This window comes from Babylonia areolata, chromosome 26, assembly GCF_041734735.1.
Source record: "Babylonia areolata isolate BAREFJ2019XMU chromosome 26, ASM4173473v1, whole genome shotgun sequence".
Lineage (NCBI taxonomy): Eukaryota > Metazoa > Mollusca > Gastropoda > Neogastropoda > Buccinidae > Babylonia > Babylonia areolata.
This window is the reverse complement of record NC_134901.1, coordinates 540643-565000: the sequence shown is the minus strand read 5'-3', so window position 1 is coordinate 565000 and position 24358 is coordinate 540643. Positions and strand designations below refer to the sequence as shown.

At 43.9% G+C, this 24358-nt stretch overlaps 1 protein-coding gene across 1 annotated transcript in view; it reads left to right on the top strand.

The window, feature by feature from the left end:
• LOC143300539 (metallophosphoesterase 1-like) overlaps positions 1–17039 on the top strand; it is a 22175-nt gene extending 5136 nt beyond the window's left edge. The window contains exons 4-9 of the mRNA XM_076614290.1: positions 34–175; positions 1388–1574; positions 3869–3949; positions 5172–5294; positions 8328–8468; positions 12168–17039. Coding sequence (XP_076470405.1) covers positions 34–175; positions 1388–1574; positions 3869–3949; positions 5172–5294; positions 8328–8468; positions 12168–12317 — 824 coding nt within the window. The 3' untranslated portion in view covers positions 12318–17039. The remainder of the gene's footprint in view (positions 1–33; positions 176–1387; positions 1575–3868; positions 3950–5171; positions 5295–8327; positions 8469–12167) is intronic.
• The last annotated feature ends 7319 nt before the right edge of the window (positions 17040–24358 follow it).

Sequence of the window (24358 nt, the reverse complement as noted above, 5' to 3'; positions counted from 1 at the left end):
CATATCAAAGGCGCAGTGCTTCACTGTTTGCAGGCGACCTGCTGGACGAAGGCAAGTGGTGTGGTGACAAAGAGTTCCAGTACCACGTGCAGCGCTTCAACTCCATGTTCGGCGTCCCCAGCGGCACACAGAGACACCTGGTGGTCGGCAACCATGACATCGGCTTTCACTACATGTGTGTATGTCAGTCACTGGTTTGTGTGCTTGGGGAGTGGAGGACAGGATGGGCAGTTACTGTTATATAGCAGGTAGACATGTCGTGTGAATGATTGAGTCTGTGATTGTGTGGGCATCGTTTGACATCCGTTGCTGCTGAATTTTTGTGAAATGAGAATGTATGCGTGGGTACGTGTGTGTGTGTGCGTATTTAAATTGTTTACATTTTTGTTGTTGTTATTGTTATCATTATTTCTAGTTTTACAGATTTATAACTGATACTGATACATTATTTGATTTGCTTTACAACTTGATTTGTTTTAATTGTCCTCTCTTATCTGTGTTTAAAGTTACATGTGTATGTTTGTGTGGTGGTGTTTGAGAGAATGCTTTTAGCGCTAATGTAAATTGGATAGAGCTTGAAGAATATACACTACTGCAAGAAGTCGTAATTAATAAATAGATAAATAAAGATAAGTGTGGCATCAGCTTTAACAGTGTTTTCCTACTGTTTGTGTACCTGTCAGTATTGTCCTTTACTTTGCTAAACAATGCTAAGATAATATCAAAATCTACAAGAGGTACAAGTCAAAATAAAGGGCAGTTACTGACATCCTGACTTGTAAGTTCAGTTTTGTCAGTGAATTGTCTCCCTTCTCAGATGAACATACTGGGCAGCAGCAGTGAGGTGGTTAAGGAAATTCAAAATTGCTGGCTCACAAATTTCATTGGAAAGACTGTTCGCCCAACCAGTCACAGTCCACTTCACTTCATGCTTTGACATATCCTTGAAACTGAAACGATCTTCTGACTTGCTTATTTATCGTTCAGTCGCTCACTTGCTCCAGGTGTATATATATATATTTTTATATATTTGATTATATACATACAGTCAGGTGCTGTTCTTCTTTGTTCTTATGAGAATTGCCTTCAAAAAATGAAAGTATGCAGAAAATGTTGGTATTATTATTATTAGATATCCTTGAATAAGAAACTGAACAACTGCGTAGTGCATAATGTGGACAGAATTTTATACATGTCTTTCATTTTGTGATATTTTTTTTTCAACTCACACACAGCAGGAGGCGAATCCAGGCCTCCTGCCTTGTCGCAGGTCGCCAGCTTCATCGCCCCACAACTACCTTTTTGGCAGAAACAGTTGGATAAGGTGAAGTAAACTTTTTTTCACTAACAGCAAGTGATATAATTTCTGTTCTGTTGTGTTGGTCAGGATCACACCCCACAAACGGCAGAGGTTTGAGGAGGCATTTGGGTCAAGGTCAGTGGGGATGCTGAAGGTGAAGGGCATTGTCTTTATCCTGCTCAACTCCATGGCGATGGAGGGGGACAAGTGTGACATGTGTCGGGAAACCAGGAAAGCCCTGGGCAAAGTGGCCCTGCAGCTCCAGTGTGCCAAGGTGAGTGATGGTTTTAACAGTAAAACAAACACATTCTCAGCTCCAGTGTGCCAAGGTGAGTGATGGTTTTAACAGTAAAACAAACACACTCACAGCTCCAGTGTGCCAAGGTGAGTGATGTTTTTAACAGTAAAACAAACACACTCACAGATCCAATGTGCCAAGGTGAGTGATGGTTTTAACAGTAAAACAAACACACTCACAGCTCCAGTGTGCCAAGGTGAGTGATGGTTTTAACAGTAAAACAAACACACTCACAGCTCCAAAGTGCCAAGGTGAGTGATGTTTTTAACAGTAAAACAAACACACTCATAGATCCAGTGTGCCAAGGTGAGTGATGGTTTTAACAGTAAAACAAACACACTCACAGATCCAGTGTGCCAAGGTGAGTACTGGTTTTAACAGTAAAACAAACACACTCACAGCTCCAGTGTGCCAAGGTGAGTGATGGTTTTAACAGTAAAACAAACACACTCACAGCTCCAGTGTGCCAAGGTGAGTGATGGTTTTAACAGTAAAACAAACACACTCACAGATCCAGTGTGCCAAGGTGAGTGATGGTTTTAACAGTAAAACAAACACACTCACAGCTCCAGTGTGCCAAGGTGAGTGATGGTTTTAACAGTAAAACAAACACACTCACAGCTCCAGTGTGCCAAGGTGAGTGATGTTTTTAACAGTAAAACAAACAACACACTCACAGCTCCAGTGTGCCAAGGTGAGTGATGGTTTTAACAGTAAAACAAACACACTCACAGCTCCAGTGTTCCAAGGTGAGTGATGGTTTTAACAGTAAAACAAACACACTCACAGATCCAGTGTTCCAAGGTGAGTGATGGTTTTAACAGTAAAACAAACACACTCACAGATCCAGTGTGCCAAGGTGAGTGATGGTTTTAACAGTAAAACAAACACACTCACAGCTCCAGTGTGCCAAGGTGAGTACTGGTTTTAACAGTAAAACAAACACACTCAGCTCCAGTGTGCCAAGGTGAGTATAGGTTTGAACAGTAAAAACAAACATATTCACAGATCCAGTGTGCCAAGATGTGTATTTGTTTGGATAGTAAAAAAAAAACCCAAAAAAAAAACCAAACTTACAGACGAAAAATTTAATAACAAAAAGCACACAAAAAATCCCATGTGTGGTGCTTCACTGTGGTATCATGCTCTCCTTGGGAAGAGCAGCCCGAATTTCAAGTAGAGAAATTTGTTGTGGCAAATAGTAATGCAAATGAATAGTACAAGTACCATCTTGAATTTCACTGTGTCACCCTTGAGTTAAGAAGGCCTGGTTTTGGTAAAAGTTTTTTTGGCTTTTTTTTTCTAGTGTTGGAAATACTGGTTTAATTCCTTTTCTCTGGCAGTTCTGGTGATTATCCACTGCAGGATCATTTTGCAACAAGAAGCAGTTGTAAAGTTTCCCCCCAAGATGGTACAGTAATATATAAATCATTTAGACTTAAAAAAGACTATGAAAGTAGCTGGTTTTATTCATTTGCAAGCTTATTCTTGGAAGCATTATTTACCTTCTTTTTAAAAAATCCACGCTTATTCTTGGAAGCATTATTTACCTTCTTTTTAAAAAATCCACGCTTATTCTTGGAAGCATTATTTACCTTCTTTTAAAAAAATCCACGCTTATTCTTGGAAGCATTATTTATCATCTTTTAAAAGAATGATCTTTTGAAGTAATGATTCAGATCATCAAAAAGTTTCTTCTTTTTTTTTTATGGCTTAAATGGATGTTTATATGCCTGTAATTGCCATGTTTGTTTTAAATTTTGGTTGTGTGTTTTTACAGATTAGTATTGATTTATATTGAACTCAACATTATTTTCATTGATACTTTGTGCATGTGCATATACAGTAAGTATGCATGGGTGCTTGCATATGGGCGGGTGTGTGCGTGTGCACGGGTATGTGCGTGTTTTAAATGATGGAAGGTTATTGGACTTACTTCGTTATGACTGAGTTGAGTGTTATTTTGTTATACATATGTTGTATGCCAAATTTTACAATTTTTGCTTATAATTTGTATGTATCACAGACTTCACCACACTTGATTTCTCTACGAGATAATAAAGGTATTCTGATTCTGATTCTGATTTTAATCATAACTAGGAAGTGTTTTCACTGGGAACGTAATATTTGCTAGTTTTACTAATTTCACTAACGTCAATGGAAGACATGCATGTTTGTTTATGTGCATACATGTGTGTGTGTGTGTGTATATCTGTGTGTATATCTGTGTGTGTGTGTGTGTGTGTGTGTGTGTGTGTGTGTGTGTGCAGAGAGCTAAGGCAGGACGATCAGAACGAGAAGAGTGCCGTAAATACAGAACATTCCAGTATTCCAAGCCAGTTTTATTACAGGTGAGTTCAGCTTTCATTTGGGTTATTTTGATTTTCTAAATGTGATATCTTGTCAGAATATGCTCATCTGTGTGTGTGTGTGTGTGCATGTGTGCGTGCGTGCATGCGTGTGTGTGTGTGTGTGTGTGTGTTCAAGTGTATTTGTTCTTGGTGTGTTGTGTAGGAATGTATCATAAATCCCAAAACCATGGAATACTGTAAACCAGCACATGATTTATATTGTAATTTGTACTTAGTTGCATGAACTCATGTTATTTGCTCATTTTCATTCTTTCTAGGCTGCAACTCCCACATTCATTGGTATCCAGAGTGGGCTTTTACATGTATGACCATTTTCACCCAGCCATATAGGCAGCCACACTCCATTCTGGGGGTGCATATGCTGGGTGTGTCTGTGTTTCCATAACCCACCAAACACTTACATGGAGTATGTCATCTTTAATGTGTAAATTTGATCTTCTGCAAAATGTATGTTATCACGCCAAGGAGATGAAGTCTTTCACTGTCAAGTTTCTTGTGAAAAGCACGCCCCACCACCAGATATTTTAGACTCAAGGCTCTCACATAATCAGGTTCATGTCAAAGCAACACAATGGACTTGTTTACTTCAAACTTTGTCAGGGGGCGAAGGTTAGTCTTTGTTCTACTGGGCGGAGAAACTGGCTGCAGCTGTCAAGCTTTGATACAATGTGATAAATGGTTCTTTTAATATTGACCTTTTGGTTTGACATTAGTTACCTATGGTGGTGAACTGTCTGGCCAGCTAAAGTCGTCTATGGCGGTGAATTGTCTGGTCGACTAAAGTCGCCTATAGTGGCAAAAGAGTAAAGGCATGATGACCTGGGAGATCAGAAAAATCCCACCCCATCCCCCTGCCTTCTGATCTACAAGGTGCTGATACAGGGATTGAACCCAGAACCCTGTGGTGAAAAGTCCAAGGCTTTGACCATTGAGCTGTTGTGGTGGTCATGATTTGGTGATCAGTAAAGGATCAGAACCAGTCACTTTATGATGACAGCAAGAGAAATGAAGCGTGGTGAGGTATGTGATACACATCAATTACACAGGCATGACGGTGAAATTGGGCTTACAACATATATAACATAAACACACAGTGTCCTAGGACACCAAACGTGATTGAAACATCACCTTTTCACAATCAAACACACACACACACACACACACACCAAAAACATGGACTGATGAATTATAACTGTTTCAGCACTTCCCTCTCTTCCGGCCCTCAGACGCCAACTGCACTACAGAGGATGCTGCCCCACCGTCAGAAAAAAATGTACAGTTTATTCCCAAACACGACACGCTGTCCAGAGAGGCTTCCTCTCAGGTGAGGGGACTGGATTAGAACATGTTTTGTTGTTTCTGTTGTAGTTTTATATAGTGTCTGACATGTCCAGTCAAACCACCTATTATACCTCCCAACACAGTCACAACACTTACATACTTTACTTCACTGTCAAAACACTTCAAGTTTTAATTTTCTTTCATTGTCACAACAAAAGGGACAATGTTTTCTGATATGTCACTGCACAGTGTGTGTGGCAGAAACACTGAAATACTTACCTACACTGTCAGTACAAGTTATAATGTTGTCTGACATGTCACTGCGTGTGTGTGGCAGAAACACTGAAATACTTACCTACACTGTCAGTACAAGTTATAATGTTGTCTGACATGTCACTGCGTAGTGTGTGGCAGAAACACTGAAATACTTACCTACACTGTCAGTACAAGTTATAATGTTGTCTGACATGTGTGGTAGAAACACTGAAATACTTACCTACACTGTCAGTACAAGTTATAATGTTGTCTGACATGTCACTGCGCAGTGTGTGTGGCAGAAACACTGAAATACTTACCTACACTGTCAGTGCAAGTTATAATGTTGTCTGACATGTGTGGTAGAAACACTGAAATACTTACCTACACTGTCAGTACAAGTTATAATGTTGTCTGACATGTCACTGTGTGTGTGTGGCAGAAACACTGAAATACTTACCTACACTGTCAGTACAAGTTATAATGTTGTCTGACATGTGTGGTAGAAACACTGAAATACTTACCTACACTGTCAGTACAAGTTATAATGTTGTCTGACATGTCACTGCGCAGTGTGTGTGGCAGAAACACTGAAATACTTACCTACACTGTCAGTGCAAGTTATAATGTTGTCTGACATGTGTGGTAGAAACACTGAAATACTTACCTACACTGTCAGTACAAGTTATAATGTTGTCTGACATGTCACTGCGCAGTGTGTGTGGTAGAAACACTGAAATACTTACCTACACTGTCAGTGCAAGTTATAATGTTGTCTGACATGTGTGGTAGAAACACTGAAATACTTACCTACACTGTCAGTACAAGTTATAATGTTGTCTGACATGTCACTGCGCAGTGTGTGTGGCAGAAACACTGAAATACTTACCTACACTGTCAGTGCAAGTTATAATGTTGTCTGACATGTGTGGTAGAAACACTGAAATACTTACCTACACTGTCAGTACAAGTTATAATGTTGTCTGACATGTCACTGCGTAGTGTGTGGCAGAAACACTGAAATACTTACCTACACTGTCAGTACAAGTTATAATGTTGTCTGACATGTGTGGCAGAAACACTGAAATACTTACCTACACTGTCAGTACAAGTTATAATGTTGTCTGACATGTCACTGCGCAGTGTGTGTGGCAGAAACACTCACATACTTACCTACACTGTCAGTACAAGTTATAATGTTGTCTGACATGTGTGGCAGAAACACTCACATACTTACCTGCACTGTCACAGTACAAGTTATAATGTTGTCTGACATGTGTGGCAGAAACACTCACATACTTACCTACACTGTCAGTACAAGTTATAATGTTGTCTGACATGTGTGGCAGAAACACTCACATACTTACCTGCACTGTCACAGTATAAGTTATAATGTTGTCTGACATGTGTGGCAGAAACACTCACATACTTACCTACACTGTCACAGTATAAGTTATAATGTTGTCTGACATGTGTGGCAGAAACACTCACATACTTACCTGCACTGTCACAGTACAAGTTATAATGTTGTCTGACATGTGTGGCAGAAACACTCACATACTTACCTACACTGTCACAGTACAAGTTATAATGTTGTCTGACATGTCACTGCGTAGTGTGTGGCAGAAACACTCACATATGTTCCTACACTGTCACAGTACAAATGTTGTTTGACATGTCACTGCGTAGTGTGTGGCAGAAACACTCACATATGTTCCTACACTGTCACAGTACAAATGTTGTCTGACATGTCACTGCGTAGTGTGTGGCAGAAACACTCACATATGTTCCTACACTGTCACAGTACAAATGTTGTCTGACATGTCACTGCGCAGTGTGTGGCAGAAACACTCACATACGTTCCTACACTGTCACAGTACAAATGTTGTCTGACATGTCACTGCGTAGTGTGTGGCAGAAACACTCACATATGTTCCTACACTGTCACAGTACAAATGTTGTTTGACATGTCACTGCGTAGTGTGTGGCAGAAACACTCACATATGTTCCTACACTGTCACAGTACAAATGTTGTTTGACATGTCACTGCGTAGTGTGTGGCAGAAACACTCACATATGTTCCTACACTGTCACAGTACAAGGGACAGGCATGTGGGACTTGTCTCTGCACTGTGTGTGTGGTAGAAACACTGAAATACCTTCACTGTCACATTACAAGTGACAATGTTGTCTGACATGTCACTGCGTGGTGTGTGGTAGAAACACTGAAATACCTTCACTGTCACATTACAAGTGACAATGTTGTCTGACATGTACACAATGCTAGAATGGCAATAAACGTACATAGATTTTAAAAAAAACAGTGGCTTCCGTATCAGTCAATGATTAAAAACACCCCTTAACACGTGTCACAACTTATACTGCTGCTGAAGAATCTATGAACTTAGCTGTCGATGAAAATATATCTCTGTTTGTACACTTATACATGCATGTATATTATAAATGCTGATATTTATCAGTTCTTCTTTTTTTTGCATGATACATTCTCAGTATTGTTGACTGTGTGATGAAGCTTTTGTTGTTTTTGCTGTTGTGTGTGTGTGTGTGTGTGTGTGTGCATGTTCTTTTTATCTTCTTCAAATGTTACGAAATAGAAATACCCTTGCATATCAATTGCTGCTGTAATACCCTGCAATTCTTCTACAGTGGTATGTATGAAATGTGCAAAATTCTGGAAATGATGACGATGATGTTACTAATTTTTTTGAAGAAATATAACCTTTAATGCAAGGAACAAAAAAAAAAAAAAGAAAAGAAAAGAAAAGCGTTGTCTGACATGTCACTGCGTGGTGTGTGTCAGCTGTTTGAGCTGCTCGAGCCCCGGCTGGTCATCGACGCCCACATCCACCATGGCTGCTACCGTCTCCATGACAACGGAGTGCCGGAGTGGACGGTGGCGTCCTTCAGTTGGCGCAACAAACAGAACCCCTCCTTCCTCATGGTGAGGCAGCAGGCACAGGTGTAATGATAATGATGTTGTTGTTGTAAGGTTCGTTCATTGCGGGGGGGAGAGGTGGCAGCAGGCACAGGTGTAATGATAATGATGTTGTTGTTGTAAGGTTCGTTCATTGCGGGGGGAGAGGTGGCAGAACAGTTAAGACGGTCATCTGTCAGTACAGTGTCCGTGAGGTTCTGCATTCGCTTCCTCTTCTCTCCCTTTCTCCCATGTTTGGCGAAATCAAACTGAGAGTCCAGTGGTTCAGATGAGATGATAAAGCCAGGTCCCATGTGCAGTAATCACTAGGCACACAGGAGAATCCACAGAGCACTTCATTAGAATCTGGTGTCAGCCTGGTTTTTTCTGTCTGCAAATGTTTGCACTTTACTCTCAGAGTAGATTTTTCCGCAGAATTTTGCCAGGGACAACTTTCTTGATGCCGCGGGTTCTTATACATGCACAAAGCGTGTGCTCCACACAGGATTCAGTTCACTGTCTCATCCGGTGTGCTGCACACAGGACTTCAGTTCACTGTCTGATCCGGTGTGCTGCACACAGGATTCAGTTCACTGTCTCATCCGGTGTGCTGCACACAGGACTTCAGTTCACTGTCTGATCCGGTGTGCTGCACACAGGACTTCAGTTCACTGTCTGATCCGGTGTGCTGCACACAGGACTTCACTGTCTGATCCGGTGTGCTGCACACAGGACTTCAGTTCACTGTCTGATCCGGTGTGCTGCACACAGGACTTCAGTTCACTGTCTGATCCGGTGTGCTGCACACAGGACTTCAGTTCACTGTCTGATCCGGTGTGCTGCACACAGGACTTCACTGTCTGATCCGGTGTGCTGCACACAGGACTTCAGTTCACTGTCTGATCCGGTGTGCTGCACACAGGACTTCACTGTCTGATCCGGTGTGCTGCACACAGGACTTCAGTTCACTGTCTGATCCGGTGTGCTGCACACAGGACTTCACTGTCTGATCCGGTGTGCTGCACACAGGACTTCACTGTCTGATCCGGTGTGCTGCACACAGGACTTCACTGTCTGATCCGGTGTGCTGCACACAGGACTTCACTGTCTGATCTGGTGTGCTGCACACAGGACTTCAGTTCACTGTCTCATCCGGAACCCATGTTTAGGCAGCTCCACAAACATTCAAACAGGCAGCCTGTCTTAAGAATAGGCACACTTCCAGGAGGTCATACTGTTGACAAACAGCTTTCTCAACCCATTTATTTATTCATTTATTTATATATTTATTGATTTATCTCTTTATTTTTATTGCTTATCATCCAGCTGACTACATATAGCCATAACAGGGCTGAAAAACTGAATCAGTCCTGTAGTACCTGAAAAAAAAACTAAAAAAAAACCTCCACAAAAAAGATAGAAAATGAAATTTAAAAAAAACACCCAGACTGCGTAGCTGTCAAACACCAAAGAAAGAAAGAAAGAAAATTTTTAAAAAACCCACCTGGAATATATACCTGGCAAAAGTCAAGTCACATTCAAGCATATAAAGCACAGGACATTTCTCTGACATTGATCATTCCTTCAGGGGTTTTTTCGCCAGAGAATTACAAGAAACTTTTTTTTTTCTTTTTTGTTTTTTTGCTGCCCCATCATCTGCACCGTTTCAGTGGCATTACTCCCATGCTGCTCATTTAGATTCCCCTATACACGGCCACACCCGGATTCATCCATCACAGTTCCAGCATCGGCAGTCTGCAGGGAACCATTGATGTTTGGTCGCCAGGAGGCCACACACCAGAGGAGACACTGCACTGCTGCTAAGTCACTTCGGTGGTGTTCAGTGGTGCCTGTTCTGATTCAACATACTTAGGACATCATCTACTAAGCCCCGTACTAACGACAATAATGGTTTAGTCGCGGAGCCAGACTGAGTGAGCGTACCTCCCAGAGTGGACACCACCACCATGTCCCTCAAACAACAGCCCCCCAACAACAAACAAACTTAATTGAACATAAAGATGATGATAGATAGTCCGGTGTTTCTGAGGATGACCCACCTTTCCCCCCTACACCTTGTTGTCTGCTGTTCCCTAACTCCATCCCTGTTGTCTGCTGTTCCCTAATTCCTCCCCTGCACCTTGTTGTCTGCTGTTCCCTAACTCCACCCCTGCACCTTGTTGTCTGCTGTTCCCTAACTCCACCCCTGCACCTTGTTGTCTGCTGTTCCCTAACTCCATCCCTGTTGTCTGCTGTTCCCTAACTCCACCCCTGCACCTTGTTGTCTGCTGTTCCCTAACTCCACCCCTGCACCTTGTTGTCTGCTGTTCCCTAACTCCATCCCTGTTGTCTGCTGTTCCCTAACTCCACCCCTGCACCTTGTTGTCTGCTGTTCCCTAACTCCACCCCTGTTGTCTGCTGTTCCCTAACTCCATCCCTGTTGTCTGCTGTTCCCTAACTCCATCCCTGTTGTCTGCTGTTCCCTAACTCCATCCCTGCACCTTGTTGTCTGCTGTTCCCTAACTCCATCCCTGTTGTCTGCTGTTCCCTAACTCCACCCCTGCACCTTGTTGTCTGCTGTTCCCTAACTCCACCCCTGCACCTTGTTGTCTGCTGTTCCCTAACTCCACCCCTGCACCTTGTTGTCTGCTGTTCCCTAACTCCATCCCTGTTGTCTGCTGTTCCCTAACTCCATCCCTGCACCTTGTTGTCTGCTGTTCCCTAACTCCATCCCTGTTGTCTGCTGTTCCCTAACTCCATCCCTGCACCTTGTTGTCTGCTGTTCCCTAACTCCACCCCTGCACCCTCATTAAGCCATCAGTCACCCTCATTAAGCCATCAATGACTGGGGAGTTTAAAGCCTCGGCAGACTTCCATGCCAGTCTGATGCAGAAAAAAGAACACGGAAAATATACTGTTTTTCCTCAACATTGTCGTATTTTCGGAATTCAGTCTCAGCCTTTAACCAGCAAAATAAGATGTCCACCATTGACAGGGAGTGATGAGACAGTGAAAAACCAGAAACTGTGTATTATGACACACATTACATTTGAATACACCCAGAAACCGTGTATTATGACACACATTACATGTGAATACACCCAGAAACCGTGTATTATGACACACATTACATGTGAACACACCCAGAAATACTGTATTATGACACACATTACATGTGAACACACCCAGAAACCGTGTATTATGACACACATTACATGTGAACACACCCAGAAATACTGTATTACGACACACATTACATGTGAACACACCCAGAAACCATGTATTATGACACACATTACATGTGAACACACCCAGAAATACTGTATTATGACACACATTACATGTGAACACACCCAGAAACCGTGTATTACGACACACATTACATGTGAACACACCCAGAAACCATGTATTATGACACACATTACATGTGAACACACCCAGAAATACTGTGGAATCTAGTTCTCTTTCCTTACAGTTGATGCACATGCAGGAACATGAAAAGCGTTTCAATGAGACAAAAGTTTGAAGCCAGAGCAATGGTCAGGGGCAGGGCTCAGTGAGTTCAAGTTCCACTCAGGGGCAGGGCTCAGTGAGTTCAAGTTCCACTCAGGGGCAGGGCTCAGTGAGTTCAAGTTCCACGCATGTGTGTTTTCAGAAAGGGAAAGTTGAATTTGGTTCCGCTTGTTACATGTGTTGATTGTCACTGTTCCCATTTCCACTCTGCAGGCCCGTATTTCTGCCGACGATCACATGGTCCATATATGCCAGATGCCCAACGAAACAACTGTGATTTTCATCTACATCGCCGGAGCCATCGCCATCCTTCTCAGCATATGTCTGCCACTGCGAAGCAACAAGGGACCCAAAACGAGCTGACCGGGACAGCAGACTAGGATGTTTAGTTAGTCACTGTTAGATTTGATTCAGAAGGTGATCGGAAAGGCCTGACTAGTGCGTTGGGTTTGTGTGAAGGTCTGGCATCTGCTTTTCTTTTTTTTTCTTTTTTTTGTTTGTTTTTTTGAAGCAGGTGTGTGACGGGCACAGTACGCAAATGGTTAAAGCATTGGACTTTCAATCTGAGGGTCCCGGGTTCGAGTCATGGTGACGGCGCCTGGTGGGTAAAGGGTGGAGATTTTTCCGATCTCCCAGGTCAACATATGTGCAGACCTGCTAGTGCCTGAACCCCCTTCGTGTGTAAACGCATGCAGAAGATCAAATACACACATTAAAGATCCTGTAATCCATGTCAGCGTTCGGTGGGTTATGGAAACAAGAATATACCCAGCATACACACTCCTGAAAGCGGAGTATGGCTGCCTACATAGCGGGGTAAAAACGGTCATGCACGTAAAAGCCCACTTGTGTACATGCAAGTGAACGTAGGAGTTGCAGCCCACGAACACAGAAGGAGAAGACGTGGTGTAGCACACAGGGTTCAGTCCACATGCTTTGACACCTCCTTGAAGCTGAAACTGAAACTAGAAATCTTATGGACACACACAAAAAACAACAACAACAAAATATGAAATAGTTATCATGTTAAGGCGCATGCTTGTGTCTCACTGAGAATAACTACTGGTTTGTTTGGGACATATGGGAGAGACTAGAAAATATTTCTGTAGAATATTTCATGTTGTGATATTCACAACAGACCACATTGTGGTACTGTGCATTGTCATTTTGAGCAGGGTTGTTTTTTTTCTTGTATGAAATTCCTTGTTGGGTTTCCCAGATTTTGTTCGTCCCACAAACTGTGTGCATCTTTTTCTTTTTTTTTTTACCTTTCTGTGTGAAGGCTGTTGTGCGTTTCAAATTTAGAATGAAGCAAATGAAAATGAGTGCCTTGGTTATTATTTTTTCCACCCTACAAAACACAACATACATATCCTGGCCTTTTTCAAATGTTGTCAACTAGAACAGAACAAGGGCTGTCTGGTGTATGCATTTGAGAGTGTGTGTGTGTATGCATGCATGTGTGAGTGTGTGTGTGTATGTGTGTGTGTGTGTGTGTGTGTGTATGCATGCATGTGTGTGAGTGTGTGTGTGTATGCATGCATGTGTGTGAGTGTGTGTGTGTATGCATGCATGTGTGTGCATGCATGCACATGTGAACTGGAGGTTCAAGTAAAGCCTGCTAAATGTTATCAAGTGGTTTCATGTAATAAAGTTTTGCTTGTCATAAATTATGGTTTCAGCCACATTTTTTATTCTAAATATAGTAAATGCCCAAATCTTGATTGATTTAATACTTCTTCTGCTGTGATTTAGATATAGAATTCTTAGCAATGTTTTATATGAGCTTGATTTGCAAACAATGATGATAATCAAAAAGTTACAGAAGTTACTGAAAAAAATGCACATGTACGCTTACAAGCAGAAGAGTTCCACAACAAATTTATACAGAAGCACATCCACTGCATACAATGCAGAACAGACATTAACAGTACCCATTATACTTGAATAGCATTCAGTTGCAGTCAACAAATTCAAATGAAAAATGGTCCGTGGCACCAGAGCTTTACAATGATTTTTCTCTTCTTTTGTTCTCGTGTGCTGTTTGGTATGATACACTATTGCATATGTATTGTTTATTGTTTCATGTGTGATGCCTGGAGCCTGTGACGTTGGGAGTTTGTGCCACATAAGTGCTATGTATTATTATCATCATCATCGTCATCATCATCATCATTATTATTATTATTATTATCACACTTGATCTGTTACTGAGGCAGTGCATTTTACTGTTGTACTAAACTAAATGTTTGCAGACAGTAAATGTGAAGAAAGTAAGCATTTTGCTTTAATAAAACATTTGTCAGGTTCATCATTTGTTGCAGAAAATCAGTTTGGCTTTCAGGTTCTTATTCACAAAGCTACTACCTCTTGTATGGCACTGCAGATCTAATGAAGTCAATTATATTGTGAATGTATTTGTTGTGATAAGAATTGCTTTTACATTAGTAGCAGCATAACCAGTTGTCATAAGTTTATGTGAGAACGTGTTTTGTTTTCCTATGTATATTGAAACGTTTGTTTTCTTCATTATTTATTTGTTTATTCTATACGCAATTACCTACATTTTCCATGCGAATTAATCGTGCGAAATTTAATGGAGTTGTAATTTTCTGTCTCTCTTACTGTTTTTGTCTTTCCTTCCGTCTCCGGGTGTGTGTGATGCATGCTTGCACATTGCGCGTGTGTGAGTTGACAGTGTGCAGAAGCTAGACATGCACTTATAGAATTAATGTGCTGGTTCTTGAAATGGTACGTTGTTGTCTGTAAACAAATTTGGCAATAAAACAGTTTGAAATAGTTTACTCCCTTCACAGTCACCTTCGCTCAGTTGAGGGTCGTCAGGGTACCGCAGTGATTCCCAGACTAGTTCTCTCCGTCGGTTCCTGTCTCTGGTGCAGCTCTCTGGGTATCTGGGAAATTCAGGTCTGTCCATTCTTTGATGTTGTCCAGACACATTTTCTTTTACCTCCCTCTCTTCCTACTGCCTGGTACGGTGCCCTGCACAATGGTCTTTGTGGGCCAGTCGGATCTTGTGACGTGTCCGGACCATTTCAGCTTCCTCCTCATGGTGACAGCAGGTCATCGTGGTGTCCAATGGCTTGGGTGATCTTCTGTCGGATCTGGTGACGTGTCTGGACCATTTCAGCTTCCTCCTTATGGTGACGGTTAGCAGGTCATCATGGGGTCCAATGGCTTGGGTGATCTTCTGTCGGATCTGGTGACGTGTCTGGACCATTTCAGCTTCCTCCTTATGGTGACGGTTAGCAGGTCATCATGGGGTCCAATGGCTTGGGTGATCTTCTGTCGGATCTCGGTGATGGTGACGTGCTCAGTGTTGGAGATGCCTTGTAGTTTTTGAAGCATCTCATTTCCATGGATGGTTGGTTTACTCCCACGTTTCCACAAATAAATACAAAATACAAGGATTTGGTGTTTGGTTTAAAATACCATCATTCACTTTTTGAGCAAACATCATTCACTCTCTGAAGTACTAACACTAAAGATAAATAAATAAGTAAATAGATGAATAAAAACTAAGGTATGGAATAGCAGTGCTTTGAACATTACTGTCGATACTACCCATCATGTCCAACAATTCTGTGATGAAACACATCACTGGCCCAGAACTATAATAAAGTTCACCTGAAAGTGAAGGTTTCTGTTCATGCACAGTCAACAAGGGAGATTTCTTGTGAAAATGTCAGCAAAATGGTGGTGAAACTTGACATCAGTGCACAGTCAACAAGGGAGATTTCTTGTGAAAATGTCAGCAAAATGGTGGTGAAACTTGACATCAGTGCACAGTCAACAAGGGAGATTTCTTGTGAAAATGTCAGCAAAATGGTGGTGAAACTTGACATCAGTGCACAGTCAACAAGGGAGATTTCTTGTGAAAATGTCAGCAAAATGGTGGTGAAACTTGACATCAGTGCACAGTCAACAAGGAAAACTACGCTAAGAAGTGTCAGCAAACTAGGAATTGTAACTGCAAAGTGAAAGATTGTTTGGGAATGTGGACAGTGGTCTTGTCATTGAAAATTTGTTTTCTGCATGTGTGAACTGTGGTATGATATCTGTGTGCAAGGAAGAGGGTGGAGCATATGTGTGTGTACATGTTCATGCTTGAACGTGTGTATTTGTGTATTTTGTAAATGGCAGTTTGTGTCTGCTGATGAGGTTTGTTAAATAGTTTTCATTTCTGAACTTCACATTGAGAAAAGCCACAATGTACTGATGTCATAGTGGACATTGTTTGCCTCTTGTTCTTTGTTATATATCAAAATGTAATCATACTGATATTGTATTCATGAATGATCAGTGATGTAGTGTCTCTGTGTTTGTGATGTAGTGTGTGTGTGTGTGTGTGTGTGTGTGTGTGTGTGTGTGTTTTGTTGTTGTTTTTGTTTGTGTTTGTGTGTGCATGGGCCTGTGTGTGTGCATGTGTGTGTGTGTGCTGTGTGACTGTGTGTGCAGCCTGATAAACAATGAAGTGTCATTTGACAAGTTCTTTGTCTCATCAAAATGTATCACTGATCATTTTAGTGTGAAGCTATACTCTGTGGGTGTGCGCATGCATAAAAATTAATGTGTGTGTTCATGGGATTAACATTTATTTCAAAACAATGAAACTAGAAAATCATTGCGGTTGAAAAGGAAATCAAAATCAGTTCTTAATGTAAAGAAAAACCCATAAGTATTTTTTTTAATCACTACTTTGTCTCCTTTTTGTTGACAGTTACTGTTTGGATATTTATATAGTCAGATTACTGATTTGTATCATATTATCATTGTACACGCGCTTACATACGCACAGACACACACACACACACTCACAAACACACATGCACACGCACATGCAAGCACGCACACACGCACACACACACACACACACACACACGCGCGCGCGCGCGCACGCACGCACGCACGCACGAGCACCAGTGTGGACTAATCCATCTCTTTGCACATGCACTGCGCCAAGGCCTGTTATATAATCTGTTTATTGGTGAAGTTGTCTTTCCAGGTTATAGATTTCATGATGTCAATGGAAATGACACAGTGTGTTAGGCATTAAAAGTGCTGTGTTGTCCGGAGCTGGTCTGTGACCCTTTCTGTGGACAGACAGTTCGCTTCTGCACACACACACACACACACACACACACACACACATACGCACCACACATGCATGCGCATGCACACAAACACACACACACATACACACACACACTTTATGTACAAGTCACACATACTCATATATTCATGCACAAACACACAGTCATGCTTGCACTTGAGCACATGCACACACAAACCCCGCTTTTGTTCATGTGCACACGACACCCGTATGCATTGTGTGTGTGTGTGTGTGTATGTGCACACAGGGGCATAGCCCTTGCTACTGGTACCATGTAACCCAGTACTACCTGCCGCATGTAAAGTCTCCCAACGACAGACCAGGCGGAGGAGGAAACCTTTCCCAACGGCTGTGAAGGCGGAAGAGGATGACCAAAGGGCAGGGGGAGCTCTAATCCTTGGCTGGAAGTCCTCCTAGGAGACGGAACTCCAAAGAAGAAACCTGCACCTGCCAAAGCCGTTCTACACGTGGCAGTATCAGTACCCGTGGGACTGTGAGCGTCGGTAGGCGAGAGAGTGGGGAAGGCACTGCACAACTCCTCTTCACTAAAAACGTCACCTGTGCTGGTCAGGCAACCAGGCTAATGTCGGAACGACCAGCTAGCCCTTCAACACCCAGCTTTCCCAAGCCCTGCGGCGATGGAGAAGTGGTAACGGAGACAGGCAGAGGATGCTGCTGGCAGTTCCTAGTCATGACTGCACGCAGTCGGCTGTGGGGTGATGGTCGTCCGCCGTAGACTGGCGCAGATGCGGCGCCCGTATCCTCCCACAGTGTCAGAGCAGCCCTTTTTTAGGGACAGCACTGCTCTCCCCACACGGGGAAGCGGAGATAAAAGGATCCCTAAAACAAAGCCTGCCTCACCTAGTACCTAGTAGGAAACCGCACTTATTGGACATCCAACACTAGCGGTCGAAAACAACAGAAGACAAGAGAGGCAAGGCCTTCAATACTCACTTGTGATACACTTTAAAAAAATTAAAAAATCTAATCGTTAAAATGTGTTCTGTATTTGTTATTATGAAGCTTCGGGTTAAAAAAAAAAAGAAAAAAAGTCCAGATTCGAACCCCGCGTGTTCAGATGAGAAGAAACTGTCTTACCCATTACACTATCGTGGCGCCTTAAGTCCGTGGTAAAGGAGACGTGGCTATCGCCGCAATCACACTGCAACATTTAGCCGTTTTCTCTGGATCTAGAGAGATGTACAAGTTTAGTTACACCCGGTTGACACGGTCGATTCAATTTCTCTTTTATGTTCATTCTAGTTATATAGTTTTAAAGTTGATATGAAAATTGAGTATTTTGTTAAACTAATAACATGTAGAGCCAAGTACAAGTACTTCTAAACGTCGTATGAAGTGAAAAGGACTTCATTTTGAGCAAAGTCAAGACTGGAATTTTTTACGTTTCATCAATTTAAGGGTATTAACTCTCATGGTTTATTATTTTTAACTGTGAATTCCGACTGATTCTGTCGATATTTTTATGGCAGTTTGCGGCATAATCCAGTAAGTGATTAGGCGTTCACAAATCTTTCTCTGAATAAATATTTAACGGTCTCCTCCAACTTTCCATCACATGTTATTGTGTATTGTCGATTGAATATAGGATTGAACGGGCAGGTCATCAACTTGAAACAAAATGGCGTCGTTCGCGTCCGCGAAGAATATGAGCACGCGCTTTGAATATGTATAAATATGTGTACGCAATTGATTTTTGCCCATGACCTTCAGGGCTCAGTCAATAGATCTATAAAGTCCACTCGTGGTATTGATTTTAGTATTTTCTGAAACAGACCACTTGGGCGAATGAACATAGTGAAAGCCCTGTACACTGAGAGTAAAACACACAAGCTTTTTATGTATTGAGTATAATTTCAGAATGTAATGTTTAAGATGAGAAAGATCAGTTTAAAGCAAATTAAGCCCCCTAGCATTAATTACAGATTAATTTCCCTTTTTTACTGTCTGCACCAAAGACATGCAAAATAAATATAACTTCCATGCTTGGCAAAAGAAGTTCCTGTTTGAACAAAAAATGATGAAAATGACTGTTCTTGTTGTTGTGTCAGAATATCAGATCAAAGTGCCAAGTTTAGAGAATAAAACAAAATATAAATATAACAGTAAATTCAGTTTGCAAATAATTTGGCTTCTTTTTTTAATATTTTTGTGTCCATCCCGGAGGTGCAATTTTGTTTTAAACAAGATGACTGGAAAGAACTGAATTTTTCCTATTTTTATGCCAAATTTGGTGTCAACTGACAAAGTATTTGCAGAGAAAAGGGCAGTGTTAAAGTTTACCACGGACACACAGACACACACACACACACACACACACACAGACAACCGAACACCGGGTTAAAACATAGACTCACTTTGTTTACACAAGTGAGTCAAAAAGAACCAGGAGTCATGCCCTGACTCTGGGTGCCTGGAATGTTCACACCCTTTTGGACAGAGACGACAGACCAGAAAGGCGCACAGCACTCATTGCTAGAATGCTTGATTGCTACCAGGTGGACATAGCAGCCCTGAGCGAAAGCAGGTTTGCCAGTGAAACCCAGCTGGAGGAAATTGGAGAGGACTACACCTACTGCATTGGGAAGCCAGATGGCACCCCAAGAACCTCAGGCGTGGGCTTTGCCATACAAACTAAACTTGCACGATAGCTTGACAACCTTCCACGTGGGATAAACGATAGGCTGATGACCCTACGTCTGAAGCTGTCCAAGGATCGCTTCGCCACAGTCATCAGCTGCTATGCCGCGTCAATGACCAACCCTGATGGCATCAAAGAAGCTTTCTACGAAGAGCTCAGCCGCAGCATTTCAGCGGTAGACAGAAAGGACAGGCTCATCATCCTTGGGAATTTCAATGCCCGCGTCGGAGTGGACTTCTCCTCATGGCCAAAAGTCCTAGGGCAGCACGGCGCTGGCAAGTGCAACTCCAACTTTTGCTCTCGCTCTGCGTGCAGCATGGACTGACCATCACCAACACCCTCTTCCAACAAGCGGACAAGTACAAGAACACATGGATGCACCCCTGCTCCAAGCAATGGCACATGCTGGATTATGTGATTGTCCGGCAGAGGGACAGAGGAGATGTTTCCATTACACGCTGCATGAGAGGAGCAGTCTGTTGGTAGGACCACCGCATCTCTGATGACGTCTGAGCGTCTGAGCAGCCCTCTTTAGGAATGCACTGCTCACCTCCCTGGCATGAGGAAGGGGCTAGAAAAGGTGCCCTAAAAATTGCCTGCTCCATATCACCCTGGCCAGCATACCGCGGCTGGCGGGGACCCTACATCAGCGGTCGAAACAACAAGAAAGAAAAGAAAAAAACAAGGATCGTTCCTCTCACCATTGGTGCTTGGAACATAAGGACTCTCCTGGACAGAGATAACGCGGACAGACCCCAAAGGAGAACGGCACTAGTTGCATCCGAACTCGCCAGATACAACATTGACATCGCAGCCTTGAGTGAGACTCGGCTTGCAGGCGAAGGCGAGCTCTGTGAACGGGGATCTGGTTACACCTTCTGGAGTGGACGAGGAAGCGAAGAGCGACGTGAGGCTGGCGTTGGTTTTGCAGTAAAAACAGCACTTGTCAGCAAGCTAGCTGGAATCCCAAAGGGAGTCAACGATAGGCTTATGACCATGGAACTCCCACTGGCATCTGGCCAGAAGCACCTCACCATTGTCAGTGCCTACGCCCCAACCATGACAAACACGGATGAAGTGAAGGCGAAGTTCTACGAGGACCTTCACTCTGTCATTGCTGCTATCCCTAAAGCAGACAAGCTCATCATTCTTGGGGACTTCAATGCTAGAGTTGGCTCTGACTACATCTCCTGGGATGGAGTGATTGGAAAGCACGGTGTGGGCCACTGCAACCCAAATGGATTGCTTTTGCTTCAGACCTGTGCAGAGCACGAACTGCTGATAACCAACACAGTTTTCTGCCTCCCTACCCGTAACAGGACGTCATGGATGCACCCTCGCTCAAAGCATTGGCATCTCATCGATTATGTCATCGTCAGGAAAAGGGATAGGCAAGATGTACGTGTAACAAAGACCATGTGCGGCGCCGAGTGTTGGACAGACCATCGCCTTGTAGTCTCGAAGCTGAATATTCGAATCCAGCCCAAGAGACGCCCCCAAGGCCAGAAGGCTCCAAAACGGCTCAACATCGCTGAGCTGAAAAACATCACCATCAAACAATCCTTTGTGGAGCTGCTGGAAGATCGTCTGGAATCCGTCTCTCTGGACAACCAGAATGTGGAGTCTGACTGGAGGACCCTGCGTGAGCTGATCTATAGTACAGCTTCAGAGACCCTGGGACCCATGACCAGAAAGCACAAGGACTGGTTTGATGAAAACTGTGATGAAATCAAGCAACTTCTGGATGAGAAACGCCGTCTGCATCAAGCCTACCTGAGGAACCCAAAGTCCACATCAAAAAAGGATGCGTACGATGCCATCCGCAGGACTGTTCAGCAAAAGTTACGCCAGATGCAGGATAAGTGGCTGAGTGACAAAGCTGATGAGATCCAGGGATATGCCGACAGGCACGATATGAAGAGGTTCTATGATGCCTTAAAAGAAGTCTACGGCCCCACATCCTCAGGATCATCCCCCCTCCTCAGTGCAGATGGGAATACCTTGATCACCGAGAAGGAGAAAATTCTCGAACGCTGGGCTGAGCACTTCAACAGTGTCTTAAATCGCCCTTCCTCCATAAATGATGAAGTCATAGACTGTCTCCCACAAATCCCCATCAACGAAGCACTGGACGATCCGCCAACACTTCTTGAGACCCAGAAAGCAATCCGTCTGCTATCCAGTGGCAAAGCACCTGGCTCAGACTCCATACCAGCAGAGGTCTACAAGGATGGAGGCACTGTGCTGACTTGAGAAGCTCCATCAGCTGTACTCACTCATGTGGAAAGAAGAGACGATCCCCCAGGATTTCAAAGATGCATCTATCATTCACTTGTACAAGCGAAAGGGGAACCGGCAAGCCTGTGATAACCATCGGGGCATTTCCTTGCTCTCCATCGCAGGCAAGATACTTGCCAGGATCCTACTAAACCACCTCACAGCACACCTTGACCAAGGTCATTTGCCTGAGAGCCAATGTGGATTCCGGAAAGAGCGCGGAACCACCGACATGGTGTTTGCTGCAAGGCAGCTGCAAGAGAAATGTCAGGAGCAAAATGCTGATCTGTTCTCCACATATGTCGACCTCACTAAGGCCTTCGACACCATGAGTAGAGAGGGACTGTGGAAGATCATGGCCAAGTACGGATGCCCTCGGAAATTTATTTCCTTGGTCAGCCAGTTCCATGAAGGCATGCAGGCTCGAGTCCAGGACAATGGCGAAACATCTGCTCCTTTTGCTGTCACAAATGGTGTCAAGCAAGGCTGCGTCCTGGCTCCAACGCTGTTCAGCCTCATGTTCTCTGCAATGCTTACTGATGCCTTCAGAGATGGCGATGTTGGAATCGGCCAAAAGTACCGAACAGATGGCAAGCTGTTTAACCTCAGGAGGCTTCAAGCAAAAACGGTCATGACAGACATCATCAGAGACTTTTTGGAGCTCGGCAGGAGGGTGAGCAGTGCATTCCTAAAGAGGGCTGCTCAGACGGCTGCCGAGCTCCATCGCTGCTCCTGTCGATGAAGAACGACCCTATTGCCTGAGCTGCCTGCGTGCAGGTCTGCGGCTGCGACTGCCAGTGTACCCACACCTGTCGTTTCGTCGCTCGCCTGTCGCCACAGGACTTGGGGGTGATGAAATGATGAAGGATGAAAGGTCATTAGGGATGACTGATGACTTGCGCGATGAGTTTGTTTAAAGTGAAGAGGAGTTGCGCAACGTCGACCTCACTCTCTCGTCCGGGTCCACCAATTTCCAGTGGCAAGACTAAGTCGAGACGACTGGAGGATGAGCACGGATGCAGTGGATGACCAAGATATCCTTTCGGTGTCTCATCTTGCTCTCTGCACTCCACAGTGCGTTGCTGTAACCGCCTTCCCCTCCGTTGAACCTGTTAGTTTCTTCCGCAGATTCTGCCGGATCCAGACTTCGCATGCATGGGTAGACACACCCCGGGGGCCAACTGCGTGTGGCATGCACACAGCACGGTGGAGCTAGATGGCCGTCGGTGGCTCTCCTGAGCCGACGCCCTTTTATGGCTCTCCGTAAGGGTGTCTAGCCACCCGCCTCACCAGTCCCAGAAGGGAGCGGTGGGAGTGCCGGTTTAGTCGTCGGCAACCCGACCCTGAACAGGTTGTACTGGATTACAGGTTACCAGTAGCAGATCTAATGACCTGACCTGACATGTATCGACTGATGTAGAAGGGGTATGGAGCACCTTTAGAGATGCTGTGTACACAGCAGCAGCTGACACACTCGGCTTTGTACAGATGAGCCACAAAGACTGGTTTGACGAGAACGACTCGGGAATCTCCAAGCTCCTGAACACATTGCATATACAGCATCAGGATCACATTTCCGATAAAGACTGGCAGAGGAAGAAGAACCAGTACTTGCAAACCAAGCAACTCATACAGAAGAGGCTGCGTGAGATGAAGAACACCTGGTGGGAGAGAAAGTTCGAAGAGCTTCAGTCCGCTGCTGATGCTCACGACATGAAGACCTTCCATGATGGTCTCCGGGCTGTGTATGGGCCGAGAGCCACAGGATCAACCCCTGTCCGAGCCTTGGACCAGACCACCCTCCTGACAGACAAGAAAGACATCCTTGCCCGCTGGGCAGAGCACTTCAACACCCTCCTCAACAGGGACTCGTCCGTATCAGACGAGGTAATTGCAGCCCTCCCACACCTACCAGTCAATGACTCGCTAGCTGCCCCTCCCACCAAGGTCGAGACCCGGAAGGCCCTGAAGCTGACAACGTCAGGAAAAGCACCAGGAGCGGATGGAATCCAGGCCGACATCTACAAGTATGGAGGCGAGGTGCTGACAGACAAGCTGACCGCCCTGTTCCAGTCTATCTGGGAGAGAGGGGAGGTCCCCCAGGATTTCAAGGATGCTTCAATTGTCCACATTTACAAACGGAAGGGAGACAGAACATCCTGCGATAACTACCGTGGAATCTCTCTCCTCTGCATCGCCGGCAATATGTTCGCCCGCATCATACTGAACAGACTGGTGGACCATGTCTCCAACACAGTCATCCCTGAAGCACAGGCAGGGGAACATGTGACATGGTGTTTGCCATACGCCAGATGCAAGAGAAGTGCCGTGAGCAGA